Source organism: Solanum pennellii, chromosome 7, assembly GCF_001406875.1.
Source record: "Solanum pennellii chromosome 7, SPENNV200".
In the NCBI taxonomy this organism is placed as follows: Eukaryota; Viridiplantae; Streptophyta; class Magnoliopsida; order Solanales; family Solanaceae; genus Solanum; species Solanum pennellii.
In genome coordinates this window covers 77,769,429-77,796,938 of record NC_028643.1, presented here as the reverse complement: position 1 = coordinate 77,796,938, position 27,510 = coordinate 77,769,429, and the positions used below count along the sequence as shown (strand labels likewise).

The window sequence follows — 27,510 nt, the reverse complement described above, 5'->3', positions numbered from 1 at the left end:
CCTTTTTTGGTTCATCTTGAATATAATTTGCATACCCTCTATCTTTTTGAGACGTACTTGTGAGATTAAAAGGAGTATATCTTGATGTGCATGAACATGTATTTAACAGGATTACTCAGATACTTCTCCTTTCGAGACATACTTGTGAGATTGCACCGAGTATATCTTAATGTGCATGAACATGATTTTAACGGGATTACTCAGATACTTCTCCTTTCGAGACATACTTGTGAGATTACACCGAGCATATCTTGATGTGCATGAACATGTTTTTAACAGGATTATTCAGATATTTCTCCTTTCGAGACATACTTGGGAGATTACACATAGCATATCTTGATGTGCATGAACATGTTTTTAACAGGATTACTTAGATACTTTTGTGAGATAACACAGAGTATATCTTGATGTACATGAACATGTTTTTAACAGGATTACTCAAATACTTCCTTTTTTGGTTCATCTTGAATATACTTGATTTCGATATTCACCAAACAACATGTTATAGAATGGACTCCAATAACATTGCAGCAACTTTTATCAAAAAAGATTAGGACCTATCTTAGAATAGTATACAATTGAATCCAAGAAATGGCTTTGGTCAAAATGTAACTTGACACTGAAAATGAAACGTGGAGAAAATCTTACAATAAATAGTTCAATATATGATAGTTTTTGATAAACCAAATCCACATTAGCTTAATGCATCAAACTTAAAGAGCTATAACAAAGCTATTAGTTTCAAGCTTAGTGTATCATACAAAAAGTGCAACTTTTCGACGCCCAAAAATTTGTGTTGCTGCAGTTCAAAACGGAAAATCTATCTCCTTTGGATATCACAACCAAAACAAGAACCGCCCCAGTTAACTCTTCCTCTACCTCCAAACAAAAACAACTTCATGCGTAACTCAATAAATATACAATGTTAATGCCTCTCCCTAACAAAGAATAACCTGCTCATACTACAAGATCGAAAACTTTAGAAAAGAATCATGCTGCCAGACATTGAGAAGAAACGAAAAAGGAATCTCAATAGGCAGGCATCATTTCAACTACAGAAGTATATTCACGCAAACTTGTTAGGCACAAAACCGTTAGGTACTGGGAATTGCATAGGCCGCATAACAGGAAAAGACGCCTGTGTAATAGGAATGCTTGGGATAGTGAATGGTTGTTGTAGCCCTGTTATAACTGGGGGAGCCATATACAACTGCAGTGCTTGTGGCGCTGTACTTCCTGCAGCAAGGGATGGACTAAGGTTATTGTGCTAGTAAAATACAGATAACTTGTTTCAGGACTATCATATGTAAATAACTGCTTTGATAATTCAATATCCACATCACATCATCATTCAGGAGATAAAGTTATTGCAGCAAGTTGTATTTAGCCACAAATTGTTCTTCATCTGGTTGAAATTGCAAGATAATGAAAAACAGGAAACAAATTCATACTCAACAAACATATTATAGTCATGATAGTCAAACAAAAAAAAGGACATATTAAGGCATCAAAACAATTGCTATAACTTCCCACGAGTTATATATGCTGGCTACTATCAGCACTGCTGCATCTACAGCTTTTGGTCATCTGCCCTTGTACAGGGAATCAGGGATAAAGTTTTTAAGTCTTCATCTTAGATCCCGCTGTGCAAGCTTGAATTTTTCATATAACTATTTGTTACAGCTACTAGCAGCAATTGCATTTAACTTGTTCTTATACTAAAACAGACTAGAGCATTATGCATTCCAGACACTGAATAAAAATAGCTGAGGCTACTAGCAACTATTGGTTTGAACTCAAGACTTAGTAGATGTGCCATGAACACGTACCTTGATGCTTAGGAGGATGGACCTGATGTGGAATTAATAGAGGACGTGTGGATACTTGAGGGAACCCCGCTGCACTCTGAACAATGTCCTTTTGACAAGATATCAGAGAGAAGAATCAGGAAATTGCACACATAATACTCAAAGAAAATCAGATAGGAGGAAAGTAACAAAAGGCAATCCAAGTATATTGAAAAATGAACATCTACTGTCCGAAAATTTTTGTCCCAAAATAAGCTACAGAAAGTAATTTGTCTTACATGAGAAACAGGATGATGCATATAAACAAGTGGTCCCAACCGTCCAACCATAACCTGAAAACATAAAGAATTTTAGAAGTGGCATTAACATATGTAACCGTCTTACAAGCACAAAAATAATAACAGGATGGCATGATTTTGTCCTGCGGATGTCAATTTAGTAATAGGGCCACAGTCCTCGACATGCTAAACCTCAATGACTATACAACTACGGCGGCAGAGCTTTCTTTCCAGCCTAACAAATTAAACGGCTTCAGAAAGACAAAGTTGCATGGTAATTTCCCTTACATTTTGAGAATTTGGATGCACATAACCAGTTGCAGCCTGAAGGTGATGATACTGACTGCCATACCTTGCCGGCTGAGTCCTGCTTCCCATGTATCCAATTGTCTACATGTTAACAACAAAAGGGTTCATAAACTATGCAGCAGCATCAAAACAGTAATAACTGATTCTGTATAAGTATGACATAGAACAATGGAGGTGATTGGTTTAACTTGTCTCATATTAAGCCGTAGCAACTAATTTGAAAGCGCATCTGGTGAATCATTGCTAAGTAAGAAAGCAGCACCTCTTTGGTAAACTGCATATTATAATACCAAGAAAAAGAATCCCAACTACTTTCTGCTACCTTCAGAACTGTTTCTTCAAACAACAGTTTTTATCTGGGCCAGCTTTCGTCCCCCTCGACCAATTCCACGCGATACCTCCCACCTCCCACAAGCAACGAGTACCATCATGTAACTTCGTCCGCCAAGGCTAGGACAGATGGGTAGAATAACCTAGTGTGTTTAACTCCGCTGGGATTTGAACATGAGACCTCATGATCTCAACCACTAGGCCACAACTTTTTTTAATCTCTTCTTTTAATTGACATATACATCAATTAACTTCGCTAAATGTATATCGGCGATATAATTAGATTAGATGAAGCACAGAATTGCATTACAGTCTCCATAATAGACCGACAGGCTAGTCTCCAAACACCATCCAGCATAGGTCTGCCGTGGTTATGTAAGTAAGAATGTAAGATACAACTTCTTGTGGTCAATATGAGATGGTTAAGGTACAAAGATATGGTGGTTAATCAACCAAAACAATTTTTTAATCAGTAAATAAATCTAAGTTACTCAAAGCAAACAGCAACTCCAATTGTCAGAAAACCAAAGCAGGGAGCAGGTGCTGCGTTTCAAAGTAAAGATAAGTAATGTGATCACATACCGGTTGAGCATACTGTACATCCAAGCCACCATTCCCAGCTGCCAAGTTATTATATGGGACAAACTTGACAGGCACAGATGAATGAGGAGCAAAGGGGGTAATTTCAACTTCAGGCTCTGCTGTAACAATAGGTACTACAGGACAGGAATCTGGCACGTAAGCCATCGTTGGCACCACAGGAGGTGTAACAGTTCTATGCTGCAAAGTCGATGGAGAAAATATCTTTGCCCCAGGGTTGAGCTTAGATTCCTAGAGAGAGAAAATCAACAGTCATAAATCATCTTAGATGAAGAATAATACAGGATCAACAAGGAGACGAATTTCCAAAATCTCGAAGTACCACCATAATTTTGACATCACCAAAAACCTACTGAAAATATTAGCTTATATACTCTTGATTACAAGGAACAACTAAGAATTAGATCATGCACCGACAACAATGGACCCCACTAAGTTCACTTTACCTTTGTACTAACATTATGAATTGAACCTCGTGAAGGCACCAAATCAGCTGGAGCTGATGATGAGCTGACGCATGAGACTGAGGTGATTGGAGCACCAGAGGAAGTAGGGCCCAAACAAGGAGTTTTGCCTAGAGTCTGCTGCTCATGACTGTGCCTATCATTATTCGGATCATCAAGTTTGGTTGAGGAAAGAGGAGGACTACCATTAGATATTCCATTTGATGACAACTCCAAGTTTTTTATGAAGGTAACATCCTCAAGGTGACTTGCTTGAGTAACAGAAACATCCACTGCAAGTGAAAAAATTGTAATACCATATTACTGACATTCTTTTGGTTATGATAATATATACACTACATAAAGAGCTCAAAGATCTCATTGTCCATCAGCAAACATTAATTTGTTATGAGTTCTATCGCAGAATAAGGACATAGCATGTTAAGGTCCCTTCACCATTAAGTATTCACACCATTCTCAGCAGGAACGGAGTCACAAAAATTGATTCAATTCTTTTTTCCTTTTTTTTTCTATTAAGTAATATGTGGGGGACAAGAGTGCCTTTTCCCCTTTTCTGGTTTCCCCCTCGGTGACACAAGTGTCCCTTCCATAAGGACAACCCACTTTTGTCCATTGATCTAATTCTTTAATAGCAATTTTTAATTGGTTATACAGAATTATAAGTGATGGAAATCAGAGATTTGGGTGAATATGATTCATCGTGAAACTCAGTCAACGAGAGACGCTGCCTAATCTGTTTTCCACCCACCAACAGGACACATGAACTGATATGTTCCTGTGAGAACTGAAGGATTGAACAAATACTCACCATTTGAACTTGAGCCTTGAACTTCAAGGATCTGCAAAATGAAAAAAAAAAGTTCATTAACCAATAGCAAATAGATCACATCTTTTTATATCTCAATTAGTGCTCAGCAAATGTTAGGATTAACATACAGTTCTCTCCCTTAGAGACTCATGGCTCTCTCTGCGATCACTTTGCTTACTGATTAAGCCATTTCGGACATATCTGTCATAGTTGACATGAATGGAAATAAGTTAGTGTGACCATGTAGATGAGAAAAATCAAGGTTATGAGAAGTGAGATAATAATCTCATGAGAGAGAGAGAGCAGAAACCCAACAGATATAGATATTGAGGCGACTTTCCCAAAATTTATACTTCATCTGATAGGAATACTGCAAATATTGGCGAACCATTGTGTTGATTCAGCAGTAATTAGATAATAAGACGATAAAAGTAATTTATGCCAGAGAACTCCAATTTTGACTTTACACCTAATTTTGCTAAAGAAATCACAGCCCCTCTAAAAAGAGAGAGAAAAACCTTCAGGAAGTATGTATACATCATCGAGAGCAAGCACTACAAAAGCACAGGTCTGCCTAGTTTTTTCCCTTTTGTTATATTTAGTTCATCAGAAAAAAAACCTCTTAATATGGATCTGATTTTACGTGCTTTACCATCTCACTAAGTAATTATCTCTCCTTTTTCTCATTTACGTGTGCATGTATCCTTGTTATCAACAGCAAAACCCGTAGAAAAGCATGCGTGCTATAGTGCAGAAATGCACAAACTAAAGAAGAAGATCAAAGTATACAGCAAAGCAAGAAAAAAACTACAAACACGAAAAACAATGATATGAACCAAATATTGTGAATTTGCAATTTATGAAGAGAAAACCATATCAATCAAGTTCAGAAATTACATAAAATTAATGGCTCAAATACAACTTTCACCTTTAGCCTAGTGACTCAGTAATTCTCACTAAGTTTCTTTTTTGATAAAGAGTTTTTTTTTTTTTTATAAAGAATTCTCACTAAGTTTCTACTCTAGCATTCTTAATCAATAATACTTCTATCTGTCAAAAAATTTGTCAAACAATAATATTATCGAAATTTATTTGAAGTATCGTTCTTTTAAAGATGGAGACCATGTGTGCATGATGCCGTTCTAAGATGCAACTTAAATAAGGTGAACTGCCTCACTTGAAGTCCCCTGAGTTTCAGGGTTTAAGTGCACCTTAAGCGGGCTTTATCAACGCTATTATATAGAGCTTTCTTATCACTTTATTTGGTATCTTCCTATCACATTGCACTCCTCCCAGAACATCATCTATTTAGTCATCACAAGACTAGTGATACGACAAACAAATACATTTGGGTGAACAAGCTTTCCAACTTCACTTATCAGCCTATCTATGAAACAAAAGATAGTTAACCAAACTGATTACGAGATTAACTTTAACATTATTACTTATCTGCTCTATATATTCATCACTTGCTTTCAATAATTTAATTGCAAATATGAAGAACAAGCCAAAGTCATGTCTGCCAGAACATTAAGAGGCTTTTCCATGCAAAAGCTAATAGATCATGAGGCACTTCCAACAATGAATCAATAGTGAGTCTTGCCAACACAAACCTTTCTTTACTAGCTTTCTCTCCATCCACGGTAGACACCTTGGACTTTGTTGCTTTCATCTCCTTTTTGGTGTATTCAGGATAAGTTATATTGCTACAAACAGTTCTTGCATTATCCCCATCTAAATGTCCTTGAATACTATCAGCAGATAGCATAACCCCCTGCAAAGCACAAGTATCAGCAGTTAAAAAAGGACCACCATATAGGCAACAAATAGACTTGCATATTGGAATGTCTAAAAGCATACCTTTGCGACAACTTGGACAAGATCTTCAGACAGAATAACGAGTGTCTCTATCAAACTTCCACGTGCTACATTCGCCTCTCGACTACCCTTCTTAATCATCTTCGCCCTCTTCAAAACAATAGCTAATCCATGTATCAAAAGAGAGAGAGGATAATCAGAACTCTTGCAAGTCCCTAACTTGGTAAGCTAAACTCTTAATCAATGCAACCTTAAATACCGGAATCAATAACTCAAATCAACTAACCATTAAATCCTAAATTATTGAAATCAATTGTATGAACCCTACATAATCATTCCACACTATTCCTTTCTATAAAAGCCATAAAATGTACAGAATCAAAGACTGGAATATTCTCACATTCGTCATTTGAAATGAAAATATGGAAAAATACTACATATCCATTGCAGTCCCACGAACTACGGTCTGGGGAGGGTTGAGTGTACACAAATCATATTCTACCTCACAGGTAGGGGGCTATTTTCTATAAGACCATCAGCTCAAGAAAAAAGAGTCCAAAACAATCCAGAAAAAAGAAGTAACAAAAGAACAAGAATCAAGAAATAATAATAAAACAACACATAGTAGCAGAAAAGGAACTACAACAAAATAGAACGATAATCAAGGTACAAGGAATCAATATATAAGTAACAAACATCAAACAATAGGAAACTAAAGGAGCAATATTATGACTATACTAATGTAACTGGACAACAATACAAGGCACTGCTACCTACTAACCTAATCTAAGTGCGTCACACCCTCCTATCTAACACCATGTGCTCGTAAACTGAAACTGACCAACTAACCTACTATCCTTATTCGAGTGCTCCACATCCTCTTATCTAAGTTCATGTCATCATAAAGCTTAAAACGCCTTTATCTAAGGTCATGTTCATATGCCATCTAATCAGCTCACCCCAACAAATGATAAATGAGAAAGGTATACAACAGGACACAACAAAACAAAAATATCAAAACAAAACCATGGAAACATCCAGATCGGATGCCGAAACTGATCTACTCCAAACAAAAAAACCACAACAACAACTACCCATAATCAAAAATCACAATATAGATAAAGGGTCATGATAAAAACGAAAAGGGTGTCGAGAAAACTCACCATATTCATCATCTACACAAGCAGTGTGAAAAATACCCGAATAAACACCACCATCTTTGATGTAAACATTAACCGGTAGCCCAATAATACACATAGTAGTAAATAACAAAGCATCTCTCAGTGTAGCACCGACGCCGTTCTCCTCTTCCGGCATGAATCTTCCTCCTTTTTTGTAACCCATAGCTCACTTCCTGGCACTTGAAAACTCTACAATATCAGATGTATATTTCAGTATATTGATTTGTATAAATCCTGTATAATATGTATCATGAAATTGCAAAGAAATCTGAAGAAAAAATTGTTGATTTTTGTAGAAATTTACTGATATTATTATTATGTGATGAAAAAAATAAATAAGAAATTGAATCGAACGTATAAAAAGGAAGACGAAGAAGTACCTATATATTTGTTATTGGTTTGTTGCTTAGATGCCCTTGAAATTTACAATATATCTACTATTGGCTTATTGATGTTTGTTTTTTTCAAATTTGCCCTTGTCTAATATAAAATAATTAGAGAATGTTATCTTGCGTTCGCAATATTGCAAAATAACTCAACTCAAAGGTTTACTCCTAAACGTGAAGTTTTGTGGGCAAAAAGATGTGTGTAAGAAGAATATCGTATGAGTGTTTCATGTCAAACAACACAAGTTTTACATAACATTACATGCATTTGAAATCGTTTGCTTTCGGTTTCTTTTTTTAAGACATAATGAACAATGAAATAACATACAATTACGAGAAATTGAACTTGAATAAATAAGAGATACTTTAAGAAAACAAACATGTCAATTCAATTATTCAGTATAAGAAACGTAATAACATTATGTATGCATATCTTGATTAAGTTTACTTCCAACTTTTAAGTTTATGCATTCGATTTTGAACGATATAATTTTATCAAATGTCTCCTACTTAGAGGAATAATAAGTTGGAATTAACTATGGTTTGGAGTTGGAAAACATAAGAAAAGTTACTTCAAAGTACTCTTTTGCTTTTTTTAGTTGTCACGATAAAAATTTGCACAACCATTAAGAATAAACTAATTAGAAATGTAGTTTAACTAATATTCGTACATGTCTTCTTAATTTTTTTTATTGTTATCTATTTATGTGTCATAATTCTAAAAATAATTAATGCTAAGGGTGAAGTTAAAAAAAAAATAATTAATTCTCATTTGACAATTAGAAATAACTATTTTTTCACATGAAAACTAAAAAAAATAAATCGTAAGAGTTCAAAATCTCATATAACAAATTAATGCAACCAATTACCAAAAACAATAATAATCAAGTGTATTAAATTGTGATCCGTTTAATTAATTAACCCGTTTGACCCGCCCCATATAATACGTTAAGTGGCCCAAATCCGAACTTCAAATCTTGCCAAAACCCTCCCCGACGCCGTCATCACCGGTTCTCCTTTAATTTTCGCCGGCCGTTCATATTTTGCTCCCCGGCGGGACACTTTCATCAATAAGCAATTGCAAAAGGTATGGGAAAGCATGCACCTAAGTCACGGAAAGTTAAAATACAGAATCGGTTATCAGAGGTTCATGAAATTGAGCTTCTGGAGGAATGGATAGAATCAGGTAAACCGGAATCCGGTTCAAATCCGTTGTCGCTTGAGCCATTACCACATAAAGCTCCGGTTGGACGTCTTCCGGATGGTTCATTCTCTAGGTATGCTGGTTGTGATAGGTTCAGTCAGTTGCCGGTTTCTAAGAAAACTAAAGATGGGTTAACTCAGTGCAAATACAAAACTATGACCGATATTCAAAGGGCTTCTCTGCCACACTCTCTTTGCGGCCGTGATATTCTTGGTGCGGCGAAAACTGGTTCTGGAAAGACTTTGGCTTTTGTTATTCCGGTATGTCTTGAGTTAATAATCGAAAACACAGCTAAAGTATCCATTTTTTTGAGTTTCATAGCTGAACTATCAAGTTCCCTAGCTGAATTATGAACAACTGTTTGTCAAAACACAACTCATCATCCCACCATCATTGATAGTTGAGGCTTGTTATGATAAAAAGCTGGTGATATTTGTTATGCAGTTATTCAGTTGGGTTATGGTATGAATGTTGGCTTCACATTGTATGAGCTGTCTGTAAGATAGCTCTTATTCATATGAATAAACGGGGATGTCCAATCTTATATGTGTTTGCACTTCGATATTCAATTTGTTAATTGAAATGTTGCTTCCATAGTTCCATCGTTATTTTTTTGCGCTTTGGTGCTTGAATCTCTTCGTTGTTTACTAGTGTAATTTCTTGGTTTTTTTACCATTTTAATAAATTCAGTCACTTAATTAGAATTCATTTCTAGGTGCTAGAGAAATTGTATAAAGCTCGATGGGGACCAGAGGACGGTGTTGGATGCATCATAATGTCTCCCACAAGGGAGTTAGGAGGTCAACTTTTTGAAGTACTTAAATCTGTTGGGAAACATCATGGCTTTAGTGCTGGCCTTCTGATTGGTGGCCGCAAAGATGTTGATGCTGAAAAAGAGCATGTTAATGGATTGAACATCCTGGTCTGTACTCCTGGTCGGCTTCTTCAGCATATGGATGAGACACCAAATTTTGATTGTTCACAACTTCAGGTCCAGTTAACAACTCTTTTTCCTCTCCTTTCCTAAGGCTCTTTTACCATGTCTTGTCCTTGATAAGAGGCAGGGAGTAAATACTGCATCATCAAGAATTAGTTTCTGATTTGCTCCTACTTTATTAATGTTAGTGTAGACTACCTTCCACGAAAACAATGCTATAGTTTGCTCATCACAGCGTACGAATTATGATTGTATAGCATCTAGGGACAGATTGGCTCCCTCCTTTTTTTACCTTGGTGGGGTTTGGACCTGCTTCATTTTCCTTTTCTCTGCTATGTTTAATGGAAGCATAGCTATTGAACAGTTGTCTGTTGATGCTGCTACAGTTTTTGAAATTATTGTCTTTTATTTATTATTTATTCTATTTCAATTGTTTCTTCAAAGAGACATCCTTTCTTTTGTGAAATTACTTGTCTAACTGTCTTCATCCTCTGCTTTAGAATAATGCATGTTAATTTAGTTGTTGACTTGGGTGCATCTTTCCTGGCCAGGGAACAGGTTTTAGTTCTTGATGAAGCAGATCGTATTCTTGATGTGGGGTTTAAGAGGGATCTAAATGCAATCATTTCACAATTGCCTAAGCATAGGCAGACCTTATTGTTTTCAGCAACCCAGACCAAGTCTGTCCAAGATCTGGCAAGGCTCAGCCTGAAAGACCCTGAATATTTGGGTGTACACGAGGAGTCCGATACTGCGACTCCCAACCGCTTACAACAAACAGCAATGCTTGTTCCTCTTGATAAGAAATTTGACATGTTGTGGAGTTTTATAAAGGCACATCTTAACTCAAGGATATTGGTTTTCCTGTCGAGCTGCAAGCAGGTATCTGAACTTCTTCTTGGGGTTCGGTGAAATTGAGAATTCACACTTCATATTGAACGTCTTATCGTAAGATGACATGAATATTGCACCTAATCTTAGATTGCTGTTGATTTTAGTACCTAACATCAACAAGCACTAATGACCTTTGCTATATCACGTGTTTTCGAAAAGGAAAATTATCTATCTGCTATATTAAATCGGGTTTCAGAGTATTCAACAGCTAAAACTTTTGCTCTTAATTTTCTGGTGATTTGATTCCTTCTGTCATTTTTTACTGTTCCCAATTCAACAGGTAAAATTTGTTTTTGAAACTTTCAAAAAACTCCGTCCTGGGATTCCCCTCAAGTGTCTTCATGGAAGGATGAAGCAAGATAGAAGGATGGGAATTTATTCCCAATTTTGTGAACAACGTTCTGTTCTGTTCTCCACTGATGTTGCTTCGAGGGGACTTGATTTTAATAAGGCGGTTGATTGGGTTGTCCAGGTTAGTTCTTAATGTTTTTAGAGTCTAAGGCCTTAAATGAAACTAGTGATTTTTCATCCGTTGAAGGTTGTTGATGCCATTGTAAAGAAACTAGAAAGTTTCACATGTATATGATGCAAACTCACCTTTCAGGTGGATTGTCCTGAAGATTGTGCTGCTTACATACACAGAGTTGGCCGCACTGCTCGTTACCTTTCAGGCGGAAGATCTGTTTTATTCGTGATGCCATCTGAAATGAAGATGCTTGAAAAGTTGGAAGAGAAAAAGATTCCCCTTCGAGTTATCAAGGTAGGAATTCATCCATTTCTGTTTAACAACTTAAGTTGAGGACATAGAAATTATAATTTATCTTTTCCGCAAAACATCTTGTTGTTTTGTTGTCTAATTATCAAGTGTGAAACAGGCAAATGAAAAGAGGATACAGTCTGTCTCGGGTATACTTGCTTCTTTATTGGTCAAGTACCCTGATCTACAACATCTGGCTCAAAGGGCTTTCATAACATATTTGAAGTCCATACACAAACAGAGAGATAAGGAGATTTTTGATGTTACAAAACTTCCTATTGATGAATTCTCTGCTTCATTGGGTCTTCCTATGACCCCAAAGATCCGATTTCTGAAACAGAAACTCAAAGGGAAGACAGTGTCTGAAGCATTATCTCTCATACCGGAGAACACAAGCGATGATAATTTGTTGGAATTTCCAATTAAGGATCCAGAATTTCCTATTAAGGATCCAGATGCAGCAGGCAAATCAGATGTAGAGGAAGTGGATGAAGACATCTTTCTAGCTAAGGAGACACAAGAAGGCGGAGAAAATATTAACAGCAAAGGAGATGATATGTATGTCAACTACTTCTCTGATTTGTCTATTAGATGTGTAGAATTTTTTTCTTTTAAGCAAGATGGCATTAGCTTAGCAGAATGGATTTGTTGGTAATCTTACTTTTATTGCTTGGTGGAAGTGCAATTTTAGAAAATCTCTCATTAAGCAATGGTCTGCTAACCTGAAACATATGCTGATTTTTCATCTCCATAATACTCTTCTTGCTATTCCCTTTATATCTTTTTAACTGCTTCACATTTTTAAACGTTTATTATGATCTTCATTGTGATTGATTTTGCTTCCTGTTATTTGAATTGTTTTGTAGGCTGGCCACTAGAATTACGAAGAAAAAGAAACTAAAAATCAATGTCCACAGACCAGTAGGGACAAGGGTTGTGTTTGATGAGGAAGGGAACACCTTACCTCCTCTTGCAAGATTAGCAGCCTCAAGCAGTGGTGCAGACTCTGTTCAACTCAACAAAGAAAAAGGTATTACTGATATATCCAAGAGTCTCAAAAGCTTTGGTTTCAATATCTTGCGCTATTTGAATTGTCCTTTTTATTATATCCAAGTACTATCCCGGAAACTATACAACTTTTGCCGCTCTTTTTAGTTCAACACGTTGAACTTGAATTCCGAGTCTGTTTCCTGCATATTCTGCTTACTGTGCAGCAAAATTTGGTTACTCGACCCTAGTCCTGTGTTCAGGCGAAAAGTGATTATTTACTTCGCTGATGCTAAGTAGTTGCTAGATATGTATTAATGCATATTTTCAATTGCATCTGTTGCTGAAGTGATTATTTGCTTTGCTGATATGTATTACTGCATATTTTCAATTGCATATGTTGCTTTCTACCACCTTGTTCTATTCTTGTTGATGATGCAGTAAATCAGAGATATGCTGAGTTAAGAAAGAACCTGAAGATGGCTGACAAAGAAGACAAGGATTTGGACCGCAAACGTCGCAAAGAAAAACGAATCAAGGAGAAGATGAAGAATAAGAGAGGGAGAGAGGAAGAAGAGCAGGAAGATGAAGAACTCTCTGGGTCAGACATGGAAATCCCCAGAGGTAGAGTCGACAAGAAAACAAAGATATATTTCGACAGTGACGACGAGGATGACAAGAGGAAAGGGGACATGGCTAAAGATGGTATTGCTGCTGATGCTATATCTTTGGCAGAGCAAGAAGAACTGGCTCTGAAGTTGCTAAATTCCATGCACTCATAATGGAACTAACATTTTTGGTAGCTGTAATTTATATTATTCACACTTCTCAGCATCAATGCTGTTATTATAGTACCTTGAATAGATAGAAATTATTGGGTCACTTTCTCACTCAAATTTTGGAGAGCCTTTTGTTTGTGTTCTTTAGTGTTTATTAGGTAGTTACGTCAACTAACATAAATTATGTCATATACATCAATCTCCAAAATGAAAAAAAAACCTCTCAAAGTGTTGGAGAGGGTATATATACAAACCTTACCACTATTTCTCCGAAGTAAAGAAGTTTAGTTTTTGAAAGATTTTTGACTCAAACAAAACAAAGCAGTAGTTAAAAGAAAAACATCAAAAGTAGTTTGGATCATATGCAAGAAATTGTATGATTAACAACAACGAGTAGTCCCCTAAACACCTCTTAATTACCTATTAACTTTTTAACCTTGTATGCAACCTCCATACCATCCTATAATTAGTGGATATGACATTTTAAATAATTACTTTATTTATATAATGAGAGCATTAAGAACAACTCAAAAATTTGACTTGAAAATATCTAACAAGAACATTTCATCATGTGTTTAGGTGATCGACTAAAACAAAGCCGACACAAATATTTTTTCAAAATTTAGATTAAAAGTATCTAACAAAACACTTTATCACGTATTCAGATGCTCGGACCGTCAATGTATATGGGTTGGGCTAACAAAAGGCCCAAATATCCATTCCGTTAAACGGGTCCTCTGCTGACTAGTTCTTACAAAGGCCCACGTACGCACCCCCACCCCCACCCCACTCCACCCCACCCCAGTAACCTTATCTTCGTCACCGTTCCATTTTTATTTCTTCTCTTTCATACCCCTAGGGTTTCATCTTTGCTCGTTCGATTTCGCCTGAAAAATGATGCCACAAAGTGGAGTTGCTCAGCCAGCAATGGCACCTATGTCAATGGATCAGTATCAGCAGCAAGCTCCGCCGACGCAGCAGCAACAACAATGGATGATGCAACCTCCGCAAGCTCAACAACCTCAATTTCAACCTTCTTGGGGTCAGCAGCAACAACAGCCATCGCAAACTATGTCTCAACAGTATGTTGCGACTAATCCTAGCCCTAGCTCGAATGTTAATCCAAATGAGGTTAGGTCTCTTTGGATTGGGGACTTGCAGTATTGGATGGATGAGAGTTATCTCTCCACTTGTTTCTATCACACCGGCGAGGTAATTTACTATTCGTTTTTTTCTGCAATTTTTAGAGGACGATGGTTCAATTAAATGAGAAATTAATATTAGGAAGTTCTGATTTCATAGGTGGTTATAGAGCTTGGTGATGTTTATGCTACGAAAATGATGTCTTATTTGTGATACAGTATATGATGTTTTTTGGGAGATGATAGTTAAAAGTTCTTTCATTTTCATGTCGAGCCTGCCGATTGCATTTGTACGTGGAGTCGATTGGATTTGGAAAGATTGCCTTGTCTTTTAAATTTCCCTTCTGCCTTTGGTTGCAATTTTTTTATGTGGCTGAGGTGATTGGTAGAAGAGGATAGGGTTGGAAACTAATGTCAAAGATTTGGAAAAAAATTGAAAACTTGGTGGTGAATTTAGAATATGTGTTGAGGGGTTTGAAAGTTTCCTTAAAGGAAAGGGTGGAAACCAATGGGAAAGATCAATATTTGCCTTAATTATATTGGCTTATATTTTTTTAATTTGCACTATGATGATGGCTTTATTGTTTTTTCTGCAGCTTGTTTCTGCTAAGGTCATCAGGAACAAGCAAAGTGGCCAGTCTGAAGGTTATGGATTCCTCGAATTCAGGAGTCATGCAGCTGCAGAAACTGTTTTACAAACATATAATGGCGCCTTGATGCCAAATGTGGAACAGAATTTCCGTATGAACTGGGCATCTCTTGGTGCCGGTGAGAGGCGAGATGATTCACCCGAGTATACAATATTTGTTGGTGATTTGGCTGCTGATGTGACGGATTATGTGCTACAAGAGACATTCAAACCCGTGTATTCATCAGTAAAAGGTGCAAAAGTTGTAACAGATAGAATTACTGGACGTACCAAGGGATATGGATTTGTCAAGTTCTCTGATGAGAGTGAACAATTGCGTGCTATGACTGAAATGAATGGTGTACTTTGTTCGTCTAGGCCCATGAGGATTGGCCCGGCTGCAAACAAGAAACCAATGGGTACCCCCCAGAAAGGTATGGCCGTGTCACCCTTTCATCTGCTATGCTGAAGGTGGACCTTTTTGTTCTCTTTTTGTTTGCAGTTTGAACTGTACTGTTTGTTGTCTGCATTCGTGATATGGGGTACACAATGATGCCATAAATCTCTTGATGTGTTCAGAGTCTATAATTTGATTGTTCTTTAAGCTTTGCACTTGAAGTAGTGGAATCATTAAGATCCTTTTCTTCCAGTACTTAACTTTCTACGCTTGGGGGCATTTAATTGTTTCAAAATGTGCACAAACTTATAAAACTCGTGTTGTCTCAAAGCAGGAAACAGAGAGGCTCTCATATGGGGGCCTGGAACTGATTTCAGCTGAAATGATTCCACTTTAGTGCGTGGCCTCATTTTAGGTCAGTGTATTTGTTTATGTCACGCTTCCTTACTTCGTATTCTTGTGGCATCTTATGCTACATTCAGTTAATTTCCAGTTCCTGAATTACTATTACGAACCTTAGTAAATTATTTTCATTTCTATCAAAATTTAAATTTCCTTCCTTCATTTTACCAGTTTATTTAATTCCTCAGCTGGCCTTGTGTTATTTCAGTTAGGATCTATCTTGTACACCTTTAAATAATGCTGCGGCAAGTTGTTTCACTTCATTTCCTTTCAGTTCATTTCCTTTCAGTTCTTTTCCTTCCTTTGTGTGTCATGTTGACAGCTGTCTGTGTTAAGGTGTTTGCTACCAAGTCTAGGGACTCAACTTGACCTATCAACACCTTTTCAGCTCATCTCCCTTTGAACTGCCTTAACAGTTTTTTAAGGCATACATAATTATGACCCTTGACTTGACTTCAATGAACAACTATGCCCTCCAACTTTGAGTGTGCACAACTAAGCACTTAAACTTGTATAAAATTAAACAAGTAGACACACTCTATACAAGTTTAAGTGCTTACTTGTGCACACCCAAAGTTAAAGGTCATTGTTGTCTGATGCCAAGTTAAGGGTCATGTTTATGTATTATGTCTTTTTTAACAAGGGTCTATGCCACAAACATTGGACTTTGAAAATTCATGTCTTTCAAAGGGCATGCATTCACGTGTAGGCTGTAAAGTAATGCTTATGGATACTTATTTGTTTTAATTTTGTGTTTTTTATGTGTTTGAATGCATTCATCTGTTTCCCCTGCTCATGAATTTTCAGAACATGTGTGGAAATGTAAAATGATTGTCATAATGAATTAAAAGGACCTAACACTCTACTATCTACATTTATAAAGCTTAGGCTAATTGATGTGTAGCCTGTCTTTGTTTCTTCTTTTATGCTTTTGTGTTACTGTCCATTTCTCTCTATGTGCCGGACAGTCAAATTTCTGACCATAGATGCCATAGCACTTTTTGATGATTACATTTCTACTCACATCTTTTACCATTGCAGCTACCTACCAAAATCCTCAAGCTACTCAAGGCGAAAGTGACCCCAATAATACAACTGTGGGTAGCTTGTTTCGATGTTAAGTTTGTTTTTCTAGTATATGCACTTCTAACCTTTCATATTCAAATGAACAGATATTTGTTGGTGGTTTGGATCCCAGTGTTGCAGAAGAGCATTTGCGACAAGTTTTCTCCCCATATGGTGAATTGGTTCACGTGAAGATAGTGGCTGGAAAGCGCTGTGGCTTTGTTCAGTTTGGTAGTAGGTAATGCCAGATGCAATTAATAATGTCTATTGCTAGATTTCTTGTCCATGTTCTTTTCTTATGTTCTATCACTCGGCATTTCCAGAGCTTCTGCTGAGCAGGCTTTGTCAAGCTTGAATGGCACACAATTGGGAGGACAAAGCATTCGGCTTTCTTGGGGGCGTAGCCCCTCTAACAAACAGGTTTTTGGCCTATCTTTGCTGTATTAAACTTGATAAATCAGCTTTTGTGCTGACTGTGATTATTCTATGTAGTCCGATCAGACTCAATGGGGTGGAAGTGCCGGTGGTGGTGCTGGTGCATATTATGGGTATGCCCAAGGATATGAGGCTTATGGATATGCTCCTCCCGCTCAGGATCCTAATATGTATTACGGGAATTACCCAGGATATGGGAATTATCAGCAGCCACAGCAGGTATGACAAATATGGCCTTGAAGGTCTGGCTTGCGCCTTTTCACTTTCTGGATAGCCATATTGCATCTTCTTCAACAGTATTTCCTCATCCGTTGTTCACTTCATTTGCAGTGATGTTAATTATTTTCAAGGAGGCTAAGAAGTAGACGACGTTCAAATTTCCAGTGCTTAGGCTGATCTTTCCCGTCGGTGTGACTGGTTGTACAATGATTTGATAAACTGAGTGATTGTGAGTTTTTGTGGGACATTTTCTTTTCTCCTGTCTGTAACTTGAGTTTGCTATTACACTAACGTGTACCGAAACTTTCCGAGCTGTACCTTGACCTGTGTGTAGACTCTGTTAAGTTTTTTCTTACCATTTCTGATTTGCAGTATTCGATTGCATTTGGTTTGCTTGTGAGCAGCATCTAGTAAATGTGATGCTTATAATTGACGAAACAAAGATGGTAGAGTAGCTCTATTTTAGTATGTGAAATTCTTTATGTTATATGATACATAAAGAGTCTTCTACTGTTTAGATGTCTTAAATAATTTTGAGTTGTTTCTTTATGTTATGTGATACAAACTATGCTTCCTATCACATGCGCCAATCCAAAAAAATTGATTATAGAAGGGGAAAATGACATATACACTCTTGAATTATCCTAAATGAAATGTATATATCATTCATCATGTTTTCGTTGTCACGTGTCTTTGTTTAGCTTCCTTTATAGTAGAGGAAAGGTATATATATTCTAGTTTTTAGATGACGGGGGAAAATGATAAATATACTCTTGAACCATTCTAAATGGTATCTGGAAAAATGATAAATATACTCTCAAACTATTTTAAATGATATGCGGATGTTACTCGTCGTGTTTAGTCATGTGTTTCTATTTAGTCTTTCATATATGTTTTACTTTTTAAACGACAAATGTCCTAAAAATATAATGACGGAGGGTATTATATACGATAGGTCAAAGATATATATATATATATATATATTTCTTAATAAAATATTTATTTTATATATAATTAAGTAATTAACTGCACAAACATCTAGTCATAAATTCTAAAAAATTTTTTTTTTTTTTATTTATAAATTTAATGTCAAATCAATAAATACCGAATGAAATATGAAAAGTGTGAAAACGAAAAAGAGAAATCTGGAGAGATTGGGAATTATAGGTGTGAAGCAAACAAAAAAGCGCGGTAATTGGGGAAAAAAGAAACAAAAAAAAGCACTGACTGATAGTCTTTTAAGTTACCAATTTTCAAAAAATTACATCAAAATCCACCAGCACCAATAATGGAGCTCAAATTGAAGATAATACGACTATTGTTACTCTCTTTGACATCCATTTTGTTCATCAGCAGAACAGTCCGAGCTGGAGAAGAAGTAGAATATCTCCGACCTCCGCCGCGTAAGGCCTTTCGTTTGCCATGGGATCCAAAATCTTCCTCTCAACCTCAGCAGGTAATGAGGATCGAGGCGGATCTAGAATTTTAAGTTTTTTTTTTCTGTCTTAATTTATGTGATAGTGATAGCAAATTAATGTATGAACACTGGAAACATGTGTTACTTATATAGTAGTACTCAATTTTTTTTTTTTTTGAATATTTAAGTTTTAATGTTAAAATATTGAGTTGATTAAAGTCAAATTTACTCTCAGTAAGTAAAATGTGTCACATAGATTGAAAGAGATGTATCGAGAGAGTAGTAGGGAGGTGAGTAAAATGTGCCATACAAATTGAGACAGAGAGCTATTGAGGGAAGAGATTTTTTGAGGATGAGTGCCAACTTATTAGAAAGTAATATATTGTAATTTTGGGTCTGGATTATATCTGGATACTGTTGTTTAGCTGAGTTTAGGAGTTTTACTTACTCTTTGTTACAATATGATGTGAAACTAAGGGTACTTAATTTTCTTCTTTTTGATCTGTTAAGGTTTGTATATGGGTCAATGTTTTACCATAATTTGGTTATTCCTTGATGATTGAAACTTGAATCAACCGTCTTTGACCTCCTGAAGTTACCAATTTTCATGGTGTCTGTGTTGTCATTCTTCATAGGAAGTAATAGTTTTGATTTTCTACGCATTGCTTTGCATGATATCAATGTGCAATGTAGTTTAATTAGCGTCAATTAAGCTCAATACACTCCAAAGCTCTGTTCTTTTGTGCTTTCGTTTTCTTTTTGTTTATTCAAGCTAGTGTTTGGTCCTGTTTAGGAGGATGTAGAATGTTTCCACGGTCATGTCAAAGGTGGAGCCAGGATTTAATGTTAGTGAAATGCTATTATAACGAAGGTGGGGGAGGTGTTGGCATGAAGGGTGGTGTAAAGAACTACTAATATTTCTTGGATTCATTTCAATTCGACTAACTTCTCTTTCCCTCTTTAGTTTCTTGATTCAGAGCACAAACCGAACTTTTGCAACCTATCAAGCATAAAAAAGGAAACATTTTATGTCATTCCAAATTGGTTTACTGTTGTAGCTTGTATAGTTGGTCATGTGGATTAATATGGTCATTGCAGGTTCACATCTCATTAGCTGGAGACAAACACATAAGGGTATCATGGGTCACAACTGATAAATCTTCTCCTTCAATTGTTGAATATGGAACATCCACTGGAAAATATAGTTATAAAGCTCAAGGAGAAAGTACCAAGTACAGTTACCTGTTTTATCGTTCCGGGATGATACATCATACTGTGATTGGACCATTGCAAGACAGCACAGTGTATTTCTACAGATGTGGTGGAGAAGATCCGGAGTTCCAGTTCAAAACTCCACCGTCTAAGTTTCCTGTTACTTTTGCAGTGGCAGGAGATTTAGGCCAAACTGGATGGACGAAGTCAACTTTAGACCATATAGACCAATGTAAATATGATGTTCATTTGCTCCCTGGTGACCTTTCTTATGCTGATTATGTTCAACATAGGTGGGACACATTTGGTCAACTGGTTCAGCCGCTGGCTAGTGCAAGACCATGGATGGTGACTCAAGGGAATCATGAAAAAGAATACATACCATTCGTTGTGGATGAATTTATATCTTACAACTCCAGGTGGAAGATGCCATTTGAGGAGAGTGGATCTACTTCGAATCTCTACTATTCATTTGATGTTGCTGGGGTTCATACAATCATGCTTGGTTCATATACTGATTATGATGACTACTCTGATCAATATCGATGGCTGCAGGTTAATTAGCTGAGCTCTCGTTTATTACTGAAAAGCTTAGCAACTCTTTGTTTTGCTAATACAAATGCATTTATTGGAAATTCATTTCTAGGCTGATCTTCAAAAGGTTGATCGTAATAAGACTCCTTGGTTGGTTGTGTTATTCCATGTGCCATGGTATAACAGTAATGAGGCTCATCAAGGTGAAGCTGATGACATGATGACATCTATGGAGCCTCTGTTATATGCAGCTGGTGCAGATATAGTGTTTGCTGGGCATGTTCATGCTTATGAACGCACGGTATGCCTAGCTTGCTAATTTACTTGTTTACTTTTGATTATTGGACACTCGTAGATGATGCAATTCATTTCTTCTTTTACAACAGCAACGAGTTTATAATGGTAAACCTGATCCTTGTGGTGCTGTCCATATAACAATTGGTGATGGAGGAAATAAAGAAGGTTTAGCGCGCAAGTAAGTATTCCTTGTAGTAATTTTTCTCGCCATGCTGAGCACAAGATCCTTAAAATGGCAATGGAAACAAGAACTTGTTTAGTTCTGTTTCTGCGTTGAAAAACTTTGACAACAAAAGGGAACTTCTCACAAAGTGCTTATATCAGGCTTTGTAGAGTGGAACTTATTATGACAATGAACTTACACGTCGTGGCGAATCATTGACAGGTACAAACTACCCCAACCAGAATGGTCTGTTTTCCGCGAAGCAAGCTTTGGCCATGGTGAACTTGCGATAATTAATTCAACTCATGCCTCTTGGAGCTGGCATAGAAATGATGATGATGAACCAGTGAGGTCTGATCAAGTTTCGATTACCTCGTTGATTGATTCAGGATGCAGCAGCGTTAGAGTCATGAACTAAGAGAAATCCTTTGAAGCTCTTAGCTCTACTTGTAACAGAAACCAACTACTTGTTCTTATTATTAAGTAAATTTAGGAGATATATTGAGTAATGTCTCTTGTGCTCAAACTCAACGTCAAAAACTTGAAGATGAGAGATGTAAGTTGAATACCATGCCATAAAAATTTAACTAATTGCTCTGTAGAAAACATCTATAATTCAGAAGCTTTAGCATGAACGTTTACATGCAACTCGAGTAGTAGTCTATCAACTACAGGATTTTCAGAAACTAGTTTTTTCACCTGCTTGCATTTCTCTGTCATTTGTGATCTGAGCTGCCTAATTTAGCACATCTCATCAGCAAAACCCAGGACAATGTCATTGAACATAATGGTCGGTTCTTGTATAACAAGTTCAAGCAACAGTCGAGAAGCCTTGGCAGATTCATTTGCCAAATGAAGATTGTGAGTGCCTTGCTCCAAGATGGAAGCTCGAAATTTCAAAAGACATCTGTGAGCTTAAGTTCTATTCAGGAGCCGGAGTTCTGTTCTGTTCATCTCTTTTGCCTCTCCAGAGAATAATCTGCTCATCTTTGAACAAGATAGGAACACATGGTACCAGATCCTGAAATTAATAGAGTGAAATGAAACTTCCAATTGTTGTGCATTGAAAATAAAAAGGGGGCGGAGACAAATAATATATGAAATTTACTCCCCCACCGTTAGAGGTGCAAGTTAAACAGTTACTGTTTCTCATATGTTTCCTGAGTTAGTATACCACAAACAAGGTTTCAGAGACTCGGTAAGAATCTGTATCTCAGCTCAGTCGCTATTTGATTTATCGTCATAACATAACATAACATAATATCGAGGTAAACAGACAATTCCTGTGGTAAGAAGCTTCATTTTTTAAGACCGAAAAGGGGTATCAACATTAAAGAGTTGAAAGGTGATGCAAGATATATGAGTCATACCCGTAATTTAACACCAATTCTTTTGCAATCACTTGTTCCCACGTGGGTACAATCTAATCTAACGACTTCTTCTGTTTCAAAAGCTGCTCTGACTTTGCCCACCACATTCACGTACACCCCGTTTCTGCCTAGAAGAGTAGCATGTAACAATCAACAAATACAGACGGCAATCTGTTAACTTGTTTCTAATAAAGCGAAAACACAAGTTACTCACTGAGTTTCGTTAGAGGAGGAGCATTGAGCCCTTTGTTCCTCATTGCCTTTGTTTCTTCAAACGTCAGGCCTTCAGCAACATTCTTCACAAGCTTTGGATATATTGGAGCCAAAGGCTTCCACAGCATCACAGGAACAGTAGGTCTACTTTTGGGATCATAATGTCGACCACGATATAAGAGTAAGATATTAATATGGCGATAGATAACTTTTCCACCTGATTTGTCCTACAATGATACTGTGCTTTGCATCAGTGACAGAAGTGTTCATTTGTCAAAGGTTAAAGAAATCTACATCCAAATATATGTGCCAGCACTCTGGCATTCAGATCACAAACCTCGAGATGAGAGCATACGTTATCCATGTCAAGAGTTGGCACCCCCAAGCACTTGATCCTTACAGCTTCAGCCTTCTTCCAATAGTTATGGATATCTTCCAACATATTGTGAGTAACTCCACCCCGCCCTAACACACAATAAAGCTATGATAATCATGGAGAAGTATGGATCAAACTGAATTAAATGCAGTGATCATTATACCAAGATGTAAATGAGGATGCAAATTTATACCCATAGAGACAAATACCAATCATCGGTCAAACAGAAGCCATATGTGCAAGATATCTACTTAGCTCTACTAGCCTCAAACCTAAAACTAGAAGGGATTCTTTGTTCTTTGATATTCGATTCATCATAATATTTTGACTGTCTTTATTTTGGCCGACAACTTCCTTTCCTGTTTATCTCGGCTAAGATGGAGTTCATATATACAAGATTATATCATAACTTCTTCAGGAAGTACATTAAAACAAAATATATTCAGAATACAAACACGAATGACTCTTACTTAGCAAAGACGAACAGACAATCACAGAATTTATCGCAGAAGGCTGACATTACTCATTATACTGTCAAACCTCTCTATAACTACCACTCGCTATAACATCCGATCATTTATGCTATAAGTTACCTCTCTGTCACAAATTTCTACTTACAACAAAAACCATTATTATCACGTTACACTCATCCGAAAACGGAGGAGGCTTGTTGAAATTCGATCAATTCGCCTCAATCCAAACAAGTGTTGCATCTAAATGAACCTTCTTATATTCCATTCTGCTCTAATTTTGTCCATCTTCCACACATTGCACAGGTACTATACTAGTTTTGACTTAAAACAAGTTAACGGCTCTTATTGAACTTACCCAAATTCATTTGACGAGAGCAATCATTATGACGATACTTCTCGACCAGCTCCGCCGTTTCCTCCTCTGAGAGTGGTTCTCCGAGGATCCGCCGTCGCTCCTCTGCCACTTTCTCCAAATCCACCGGCTGTAAACGCGGAGCTGAAGTTCCGGTCCATTTTCTATCAAGCCGTCCCGGTCCAAACGGAGAGAACCGAGGCGGTTCACGGAAACCAATTGGCTCAACCGCCGGGTTGGTTTCAGAGTAAGAGTAGCGAAAATCAAAGGGCAAGTCGGAATTGACAGTAAAGTTGTGAGCTTTTTCAGAATCTTCGTTGGATGCTGCATTTTCATGCTTTTCTGTCATCGATTTCTTGGGTTTATGGGTTTTTAAGGGGGGAGAAAATGGAGGGTCGAAGATATCATCTTGCTCTGGCTGAGAATGGAACAGAGAAGGGGAAAAATTGATGAATGATGAAGAGGGGATTTTGGAATAGAGGGTACCATGTGCTTGAATGGTTAAACGACGCCATGGAAATAGCTTCATCATTCTAAGCTCAGTACTGTGAAGAAACAAAAATACACAAGAGAATATTAAGAACACTTCTGAAATTTAAAGCAAATTAATATAGCAACTGATCTCACACTTTTGGACGGACATGGTATCGAGAAAATCGTTAAAGTGTATTTCACTCATGTTCTAAGATATAGGTGAAATTAAGTTCTTAGTCGAAAAATGAGTATTTTTAAGCTTGTCAATAGTTCAACGATGAACCTCATAATTTACACCAAGATTACGAGTATTTTCAATACTTTGACAAAATAAAATTATAAAATTTACCTAAAATAAATACAAATTACCATTTCTCTTTATTCCAAAGCATCCCATGGTTACAAGAGTCCAGGAAGGCTGCACCTAAATGGTGTGATTAAGACGAACCATCTCAAATGCAAGTATTAGTCACTTACTTTCACGATTCAAAGTATCAAATTCGTGACCTGTAGATTACACGAAGACAATTTTAGTGTTGCTCTACGACTCCATCTTTCTATTTGAATAAATTGTTAAAAAAATTTCTTTAGTAGAAGTTTAGAACGCATTACTAAGGTTTAAGACTTGCTTCTTATATACTTGTCCTTTTCTATGTTATGGTATTGGTAGAGTTAGATTTGTCTATGATGTTGCTATACATAAATAAACACCCTCGACATCATCAAGGATGTCCGTCATCATCAAAGGTTGCACTAAATTTTGGGCTTAGGCCAACATGACTTTAAACGCGTTATAGAATCTTAGACTTACTTCTTTATATACCCAACATCTCCGGTATCTTGTTGTTGATATAAGATTTATCTATGGTGTTACATACACCTCCGAGGACGCTGAGATATGTCCTGTTATCATCTCAAGTATCTGAAGTTTGTCTAACCATCACCAAGTGTTTCGCATGCAAAGTTTGATTCTGATATTGCATACAGAATCCAGCACATTAGTAATGTATCTGCTCTGAATAATCTAGGGCTGCATCGCCTTTAAAACGCGCTGCCAAGAGGGTTACACTAGGCCTGAACTTCATCTTCTTAAGGGAAATGTGTTATGAAAAGAGATTTTGCATAAGGGGATGTTTCAAACCATATTCTCTTTTTCCTTTGTGGTAACATCTTTTAATTTGAAGAGTTCTTGTTCATGCTTATGGATTTCCCACTTTTGATTTGAAGACAGTTGAGACTATTAGCTGCTTCAAAAGCAACAAGATTCATAGAATAAACTGATACAAAATACAACTCAAATTTAACAATCCTACTACCAAGAACTAAGTAGCAAGTACCTGTGAAGCTAAACATGCTAAGCACAAGCTACTTCGGACATGTAGTTCTACAAAGTGAGGTATGAGGAGGGTAGAGCATACACAGACCTTATCCCTATCTCCAAGATAGAGAGGTTGTTTTCGATACTCCCTCAGCTCAATGAAGAAGTAATGGAAGTACAAAAAGTAGTAGCGTACTCATCTAAAAAGAAGCTTGGATAATCGCATTCTCATCTAGCTATCCAAACAAAGCTAAGTGAACTTAAAGAACACTCTTTTAAATTTTAGTCGCAATTGGAGAATCTTTGCCTCAATCCCTCATCTTTGCATCTCCTCTGATCTACAACCATAGACTCGAACACATCCAACAAATGATCCAATCCTTCGCAATCTCTTTCTCCAACAGCTTTCAAAGCATATACAATACTCTCAATGGTAGACAAATATCCAGCTCTAGGTTGACGCCTCACTTCGCTATACAAACTTAGCTTCTCTACATCCAACCTCAAATGTGGCAACATCTTCAACCAAGGATTCTCATTATACATTCTTTTTGCTTTTGCCCATGTCCCATCAAGTACAATCAGAGTTTTCACTTCAAAATCTATCTCCTCAGTGCCTATCGAATTTTCACTTGGAAATAACAGCACTGATCCTGCAGGAACTGAAATTTCAAACTCCTTTGATTCTTGAAATTCACAGCTCCCATCCAATAACTTCCTCTGCAACTTTTTTACTATAAACCCTTTTCGTATATCATCAATAGCTTCTCTACAGCTCCCGCTATGCTCAGTCTTACCCTGCATTTTTGCAAGAGACTGTTCCCACGGCTTATTCAAGTGTTGATTCTGAGAGGTATTAATTGCACCATACTTCTCTATAGTAAAAGAAACAGCAGCATTACTATCAAAATTTGAGTCTTTATGGTTTCTCCTACTATTTTCATCCAAATTTCGAGAACCCATTTCAAGATTTGAGTTGAGCAAACGAATGACAAATTCAGCTTCATAATTAACATCAGAAACTGAAATCACACTCAGATTTTGCAGGCCAATAGAAGCAATTCTAGTGGAATTTAAAGGATGATTTTTCTCTAGACTGTGTTGAAGAATTGTGACAGCCACAGAGTTTTCAAGACATGGGGTCTTCAATCGAGTGCAGAGACACAGACGAGTGGGTTTAGAGCATGATGGGCACATGGGTCTCTTTGAATGACCCGATTCATTCACCATTTCTAGGGTTTGAGACAAGTTTTGAACTTGAACAGGTAGAGGGTGAGGGTTCTGTCTGGCAAAGAAATGGTTACCTCCAGAAAATGAAACGACCCGATTCTTGAAATACATTAACATGGAGGAAAAATCCGGGTCTGGTCAAAAAGGAAATGGAGCATAAGTGACCCGACCCGGGAAGTTACAGAAGAAAAAGAAGAAGATGAAAGAAAAAGAAGGAGTGTGGTGCACAGAAGCACCCTGGGGTGGGTGGGTG

At 37.0% G+C, this 27,510-nt stretch overlaps 6 protein-coding genes across 7 annotated transcripts; 3 read left to right on the top strand and 3 right to left on the bottom strand.

The window, feature by feature from the left end:
* Window positions 1-642: 642 nt before the first annotated feature.
* Window positions 643-7,952, bottom strand: LOC107026166. 2 transcript variants are annotated; one of them, XM_015227029.2, is made up of 11 exons: window positions 7,579-7,952; window positions 6,458-6,579; window positions 6,211-6,371; window positions 4,726-4,798; window positions 4,598-4,628; window positions 3,772-4,061; window positions 3,308-3,556; window positions 2,375-2,476; window positions 2,087-2,140; window positions 1,830-1,917; window positions 643-1,236 (listed from the first exon to the last, which is right to left on the bottom strand). In XM_015227029.2, the coding sequence occupies exons 1-11, from the start codon at window positions 7,757-7,759 to the stop codon at window positions 1,067-1,069; spliced, it is 1,521 nt and encodes a 506-aa protein (XP_015082515.1). In that variant the 5' UTR covers window positions 7,760-7,952; the 3' UTR covers window positions 643-1,066. The 2 variants fall into 2 exon arrangements, with proteins under 2 accessions (XP_015082515.1, XP_015082516.1); XM_015227030.2 differs by having other exon boundaries at window positions 1,830-1,905.
* A 1,009-nt stretch (window positions 7,953-8,961) lies between these two features.
* Window positions 8,962-13,682, top strand: LOC107026165 (DEAD-box ATP-dependent RNA helicase 32). The gene is made up of 8 exons (XM_015227028.2): window positions 8,962-9,446; window positions 9,902-10,177; window positions 10,682-11,005; window positions 11,298-11,489; window positions 11,622-11,777; window positions 11,893-12,332; window positions 12,641-12,804; window positions 13,203-13,682. Exons 1-8 carry the CDS (start codon window positions 9,072-9,074, stop codon window positions 13,541-13,543), a joined length of 2,268 nt encoding a protein of 755 aa, XP_015082514.1. The 5' UTR covers window positions 8,962-9,071; the 3' UTR covers window positions 13,544-13,682.
* A 669-nt stretch (window positions 13,683-14,351) lies between these two features.
* Window positions 14,352-18,212, top strand: LOC107025953 (polyadenylate-binding protein RBP45). The gene is made up of 7 exons (XM_015226762.2): window positions 14,352-14,752; window positions 15,279-15,744; window positions 17,151-17,206; window positions 17,282-17,412; window positions 17,498-17,594; window positions 17,667-17,828; window positions 17,940-18,212. Exons 1-7 carry the CDS (start codon window positions 14,435-14,437, stop codon window positions 17,940-17,942), a joined length of 1,233 nt encoding a protein of 410 aa, XP_015082248.1. The 5' UTR covers window positions 14,352-14,434; the 3' UTR covers window positions 17,943-18,212.
* Window positions 18,213-19,075: 863 nt separating this feature from the next.
* On the top strand, window positions 19,076-22,130 carry LOC107025875 (purple acid phosphatase 18). Its single transcript, XM_015226649.2, has 5 exons — window positions 19,076-19,284; window positions 20,344-21,012; window positions 21,104-21,292; window positions 21,378-21,466; window positions 21,674-22,130. Exons 1-5 carry the CDS (start codon window positions 19,117-19,119, stop codon window positions 21,867-21,869), a joined length of 1,311 nt encoding a protein of 436 aa, XP_015082135.1. The 5' UTR covers window positions 19,076-19,116; the 3' UTR covers window positions 21,870-22,130.
* Window positions 22,017-25,843, bottom strand: LOC107025876 (CRS2-associated factor 2, mitochondrial). The gene is made up of 7 exons (XM_015226650.2): window positions 25,521-25,843; window positions 25,079-25,216; window positions 24,239-24,780; window positions 23,372-23,499; window positions 23,036-23,261; window positions 22,822-22,949; window positions 22,017-22,472 (listed from the first exon to the last, which is right to left on the bottom strand). Exons 2-7 carry the CDS (start codon window positions 25,099-25,101, stop codon window positions 22,374-22,376), a joined length of 1,146 nt encoding a protein of 381 aa, XP_015082136.1. The 5' UTR covers window positions 25,102-25,216; window positions 25,521-25,843; the 3' UTR covers window positions 22,017-22,373.
* Window positions 25,844-25,957: 114 nt separating this feature from the next.
* Window positions 25,958-27,461, bottom strand: LOC107025874. The gene has a single exon (XM_015226648.2). It carries the CDS (start codon window positions 27,372-27,374, stop codon window positions 26,310-26,312), a length of 1,065 nt encoding a protein of 354 aa, XP_015082134.1. The 5' UTR covers window positions 27,375-27,461; the 3' UTR covers window positions 25,958-26,309.
* Window positions 27,462-27,510: the final 49 nt, after the last annotated feature.

Coding starts and splice junctions, on each gene's coding strand:
- LOC107026165 (XM_015227028.2), top strand. CDS start 9,072: ATGGGAAAGCATGCACCTAAGTCACGGAAAGTTAAAATACAGAATCGG. Junction 10,178..10,681: donor TTGATTGTTCACAACTTCAG/GTCCAGTTAACA, acceptor GCCAGGGAACAG/GTTTTAGTTCTTGATGAAGC. Junction 11,490..11,621: donor CGGTTGATTGGGTTGTCCAG/GTTAGTTCTTAA, acceptor CTCACCTTTCAG/GTGGATTGTCCTGAAGATTG.
- LOC107025876 (XM_015226650.2), bottom strand. CDS start 25,101: ATGCTTTGGAATAAAGAGAAATG. Junction 23,500..24,238: donor CTCTCGTCAAATGAATTTGG/GTAAGTTCAATA, acceptor ATTGTGTGTTAG/GGCGGGGTGGAGTTACTCAC. Junction 22,950..23,035: donor TCCTCCTCTAACGAAACTCA/GTGAGTAACTTG, acceptor CTACTCTTCTAG/GCAGAAACGGGGTGTACGTG.
- LOC107026166 (XM_015227029.2), bottom strand. CDS start 7,759: ATGGGTTACAAAAAAGGAGGAAGATTCATGCCGGAAGAGGAGAACGGC. Junction 4,629..4,725: donor AGTCTCTAAGGGAGAGAACT/GTATGTTAATCC, acceptor TTCATTTTGCAG/ATCCTTGAAGTTCAAGGCTC. Junction 1,918..2,086: donor TGCATCATCCTGTTTCTCAT/GTAAGACAAATT, acceptor TCTTGTCAAAAG/GACATTGTTCAGAGTGCAGC.
- LOC107025875 (XM_015226649.2), top strand. CDS start 19,117: ATGGAGCTCAAATTGAAGATAATACGACTATTGTTACTCTCTTTGACA. Junction 21,013..21,103: donor ATCAATATCGATGGCTGCAG/GTTAATTAGCTG, acceptor ATTCATTTCTAG/GCTGATCTTCAAAAGGTTGA. Junction 21,467..21,673: donor AAAGAAGGTTTAGCGCGCAA/GTAAGTATTCCT, acceptor AATCATTGACAG/GTACAAACTACCCCAACCAG.
- LOC107025874 (XM_015226648.2), bottom strand. CDS start 27,374: ATGTTAATGTATTTCAAGAATCGGGTCGTTTCATTTTCTGGAGGTAAC.
- LOC107025953 (XM_015226762.2), top strand. CDS start 14,435: ATGATGCCACAAAGTGGAGTTGCTCAGCCAGCAATGGCACCTATGTCA. Junction 17,207..17,281: donor GTGACCCCAATAATACAACT/GTGGGTAGCTTG, acceptor TCAAATGAACAG/ATATTTGTTGGTGGTTTGGA. Junction 17,595..17,666: donor GTAGCCCCTCTAACAAACAG/GTTTTTGGCCTA, acceptor TATTCTATGTAG/TCCGATCAGACTCAATGGGG.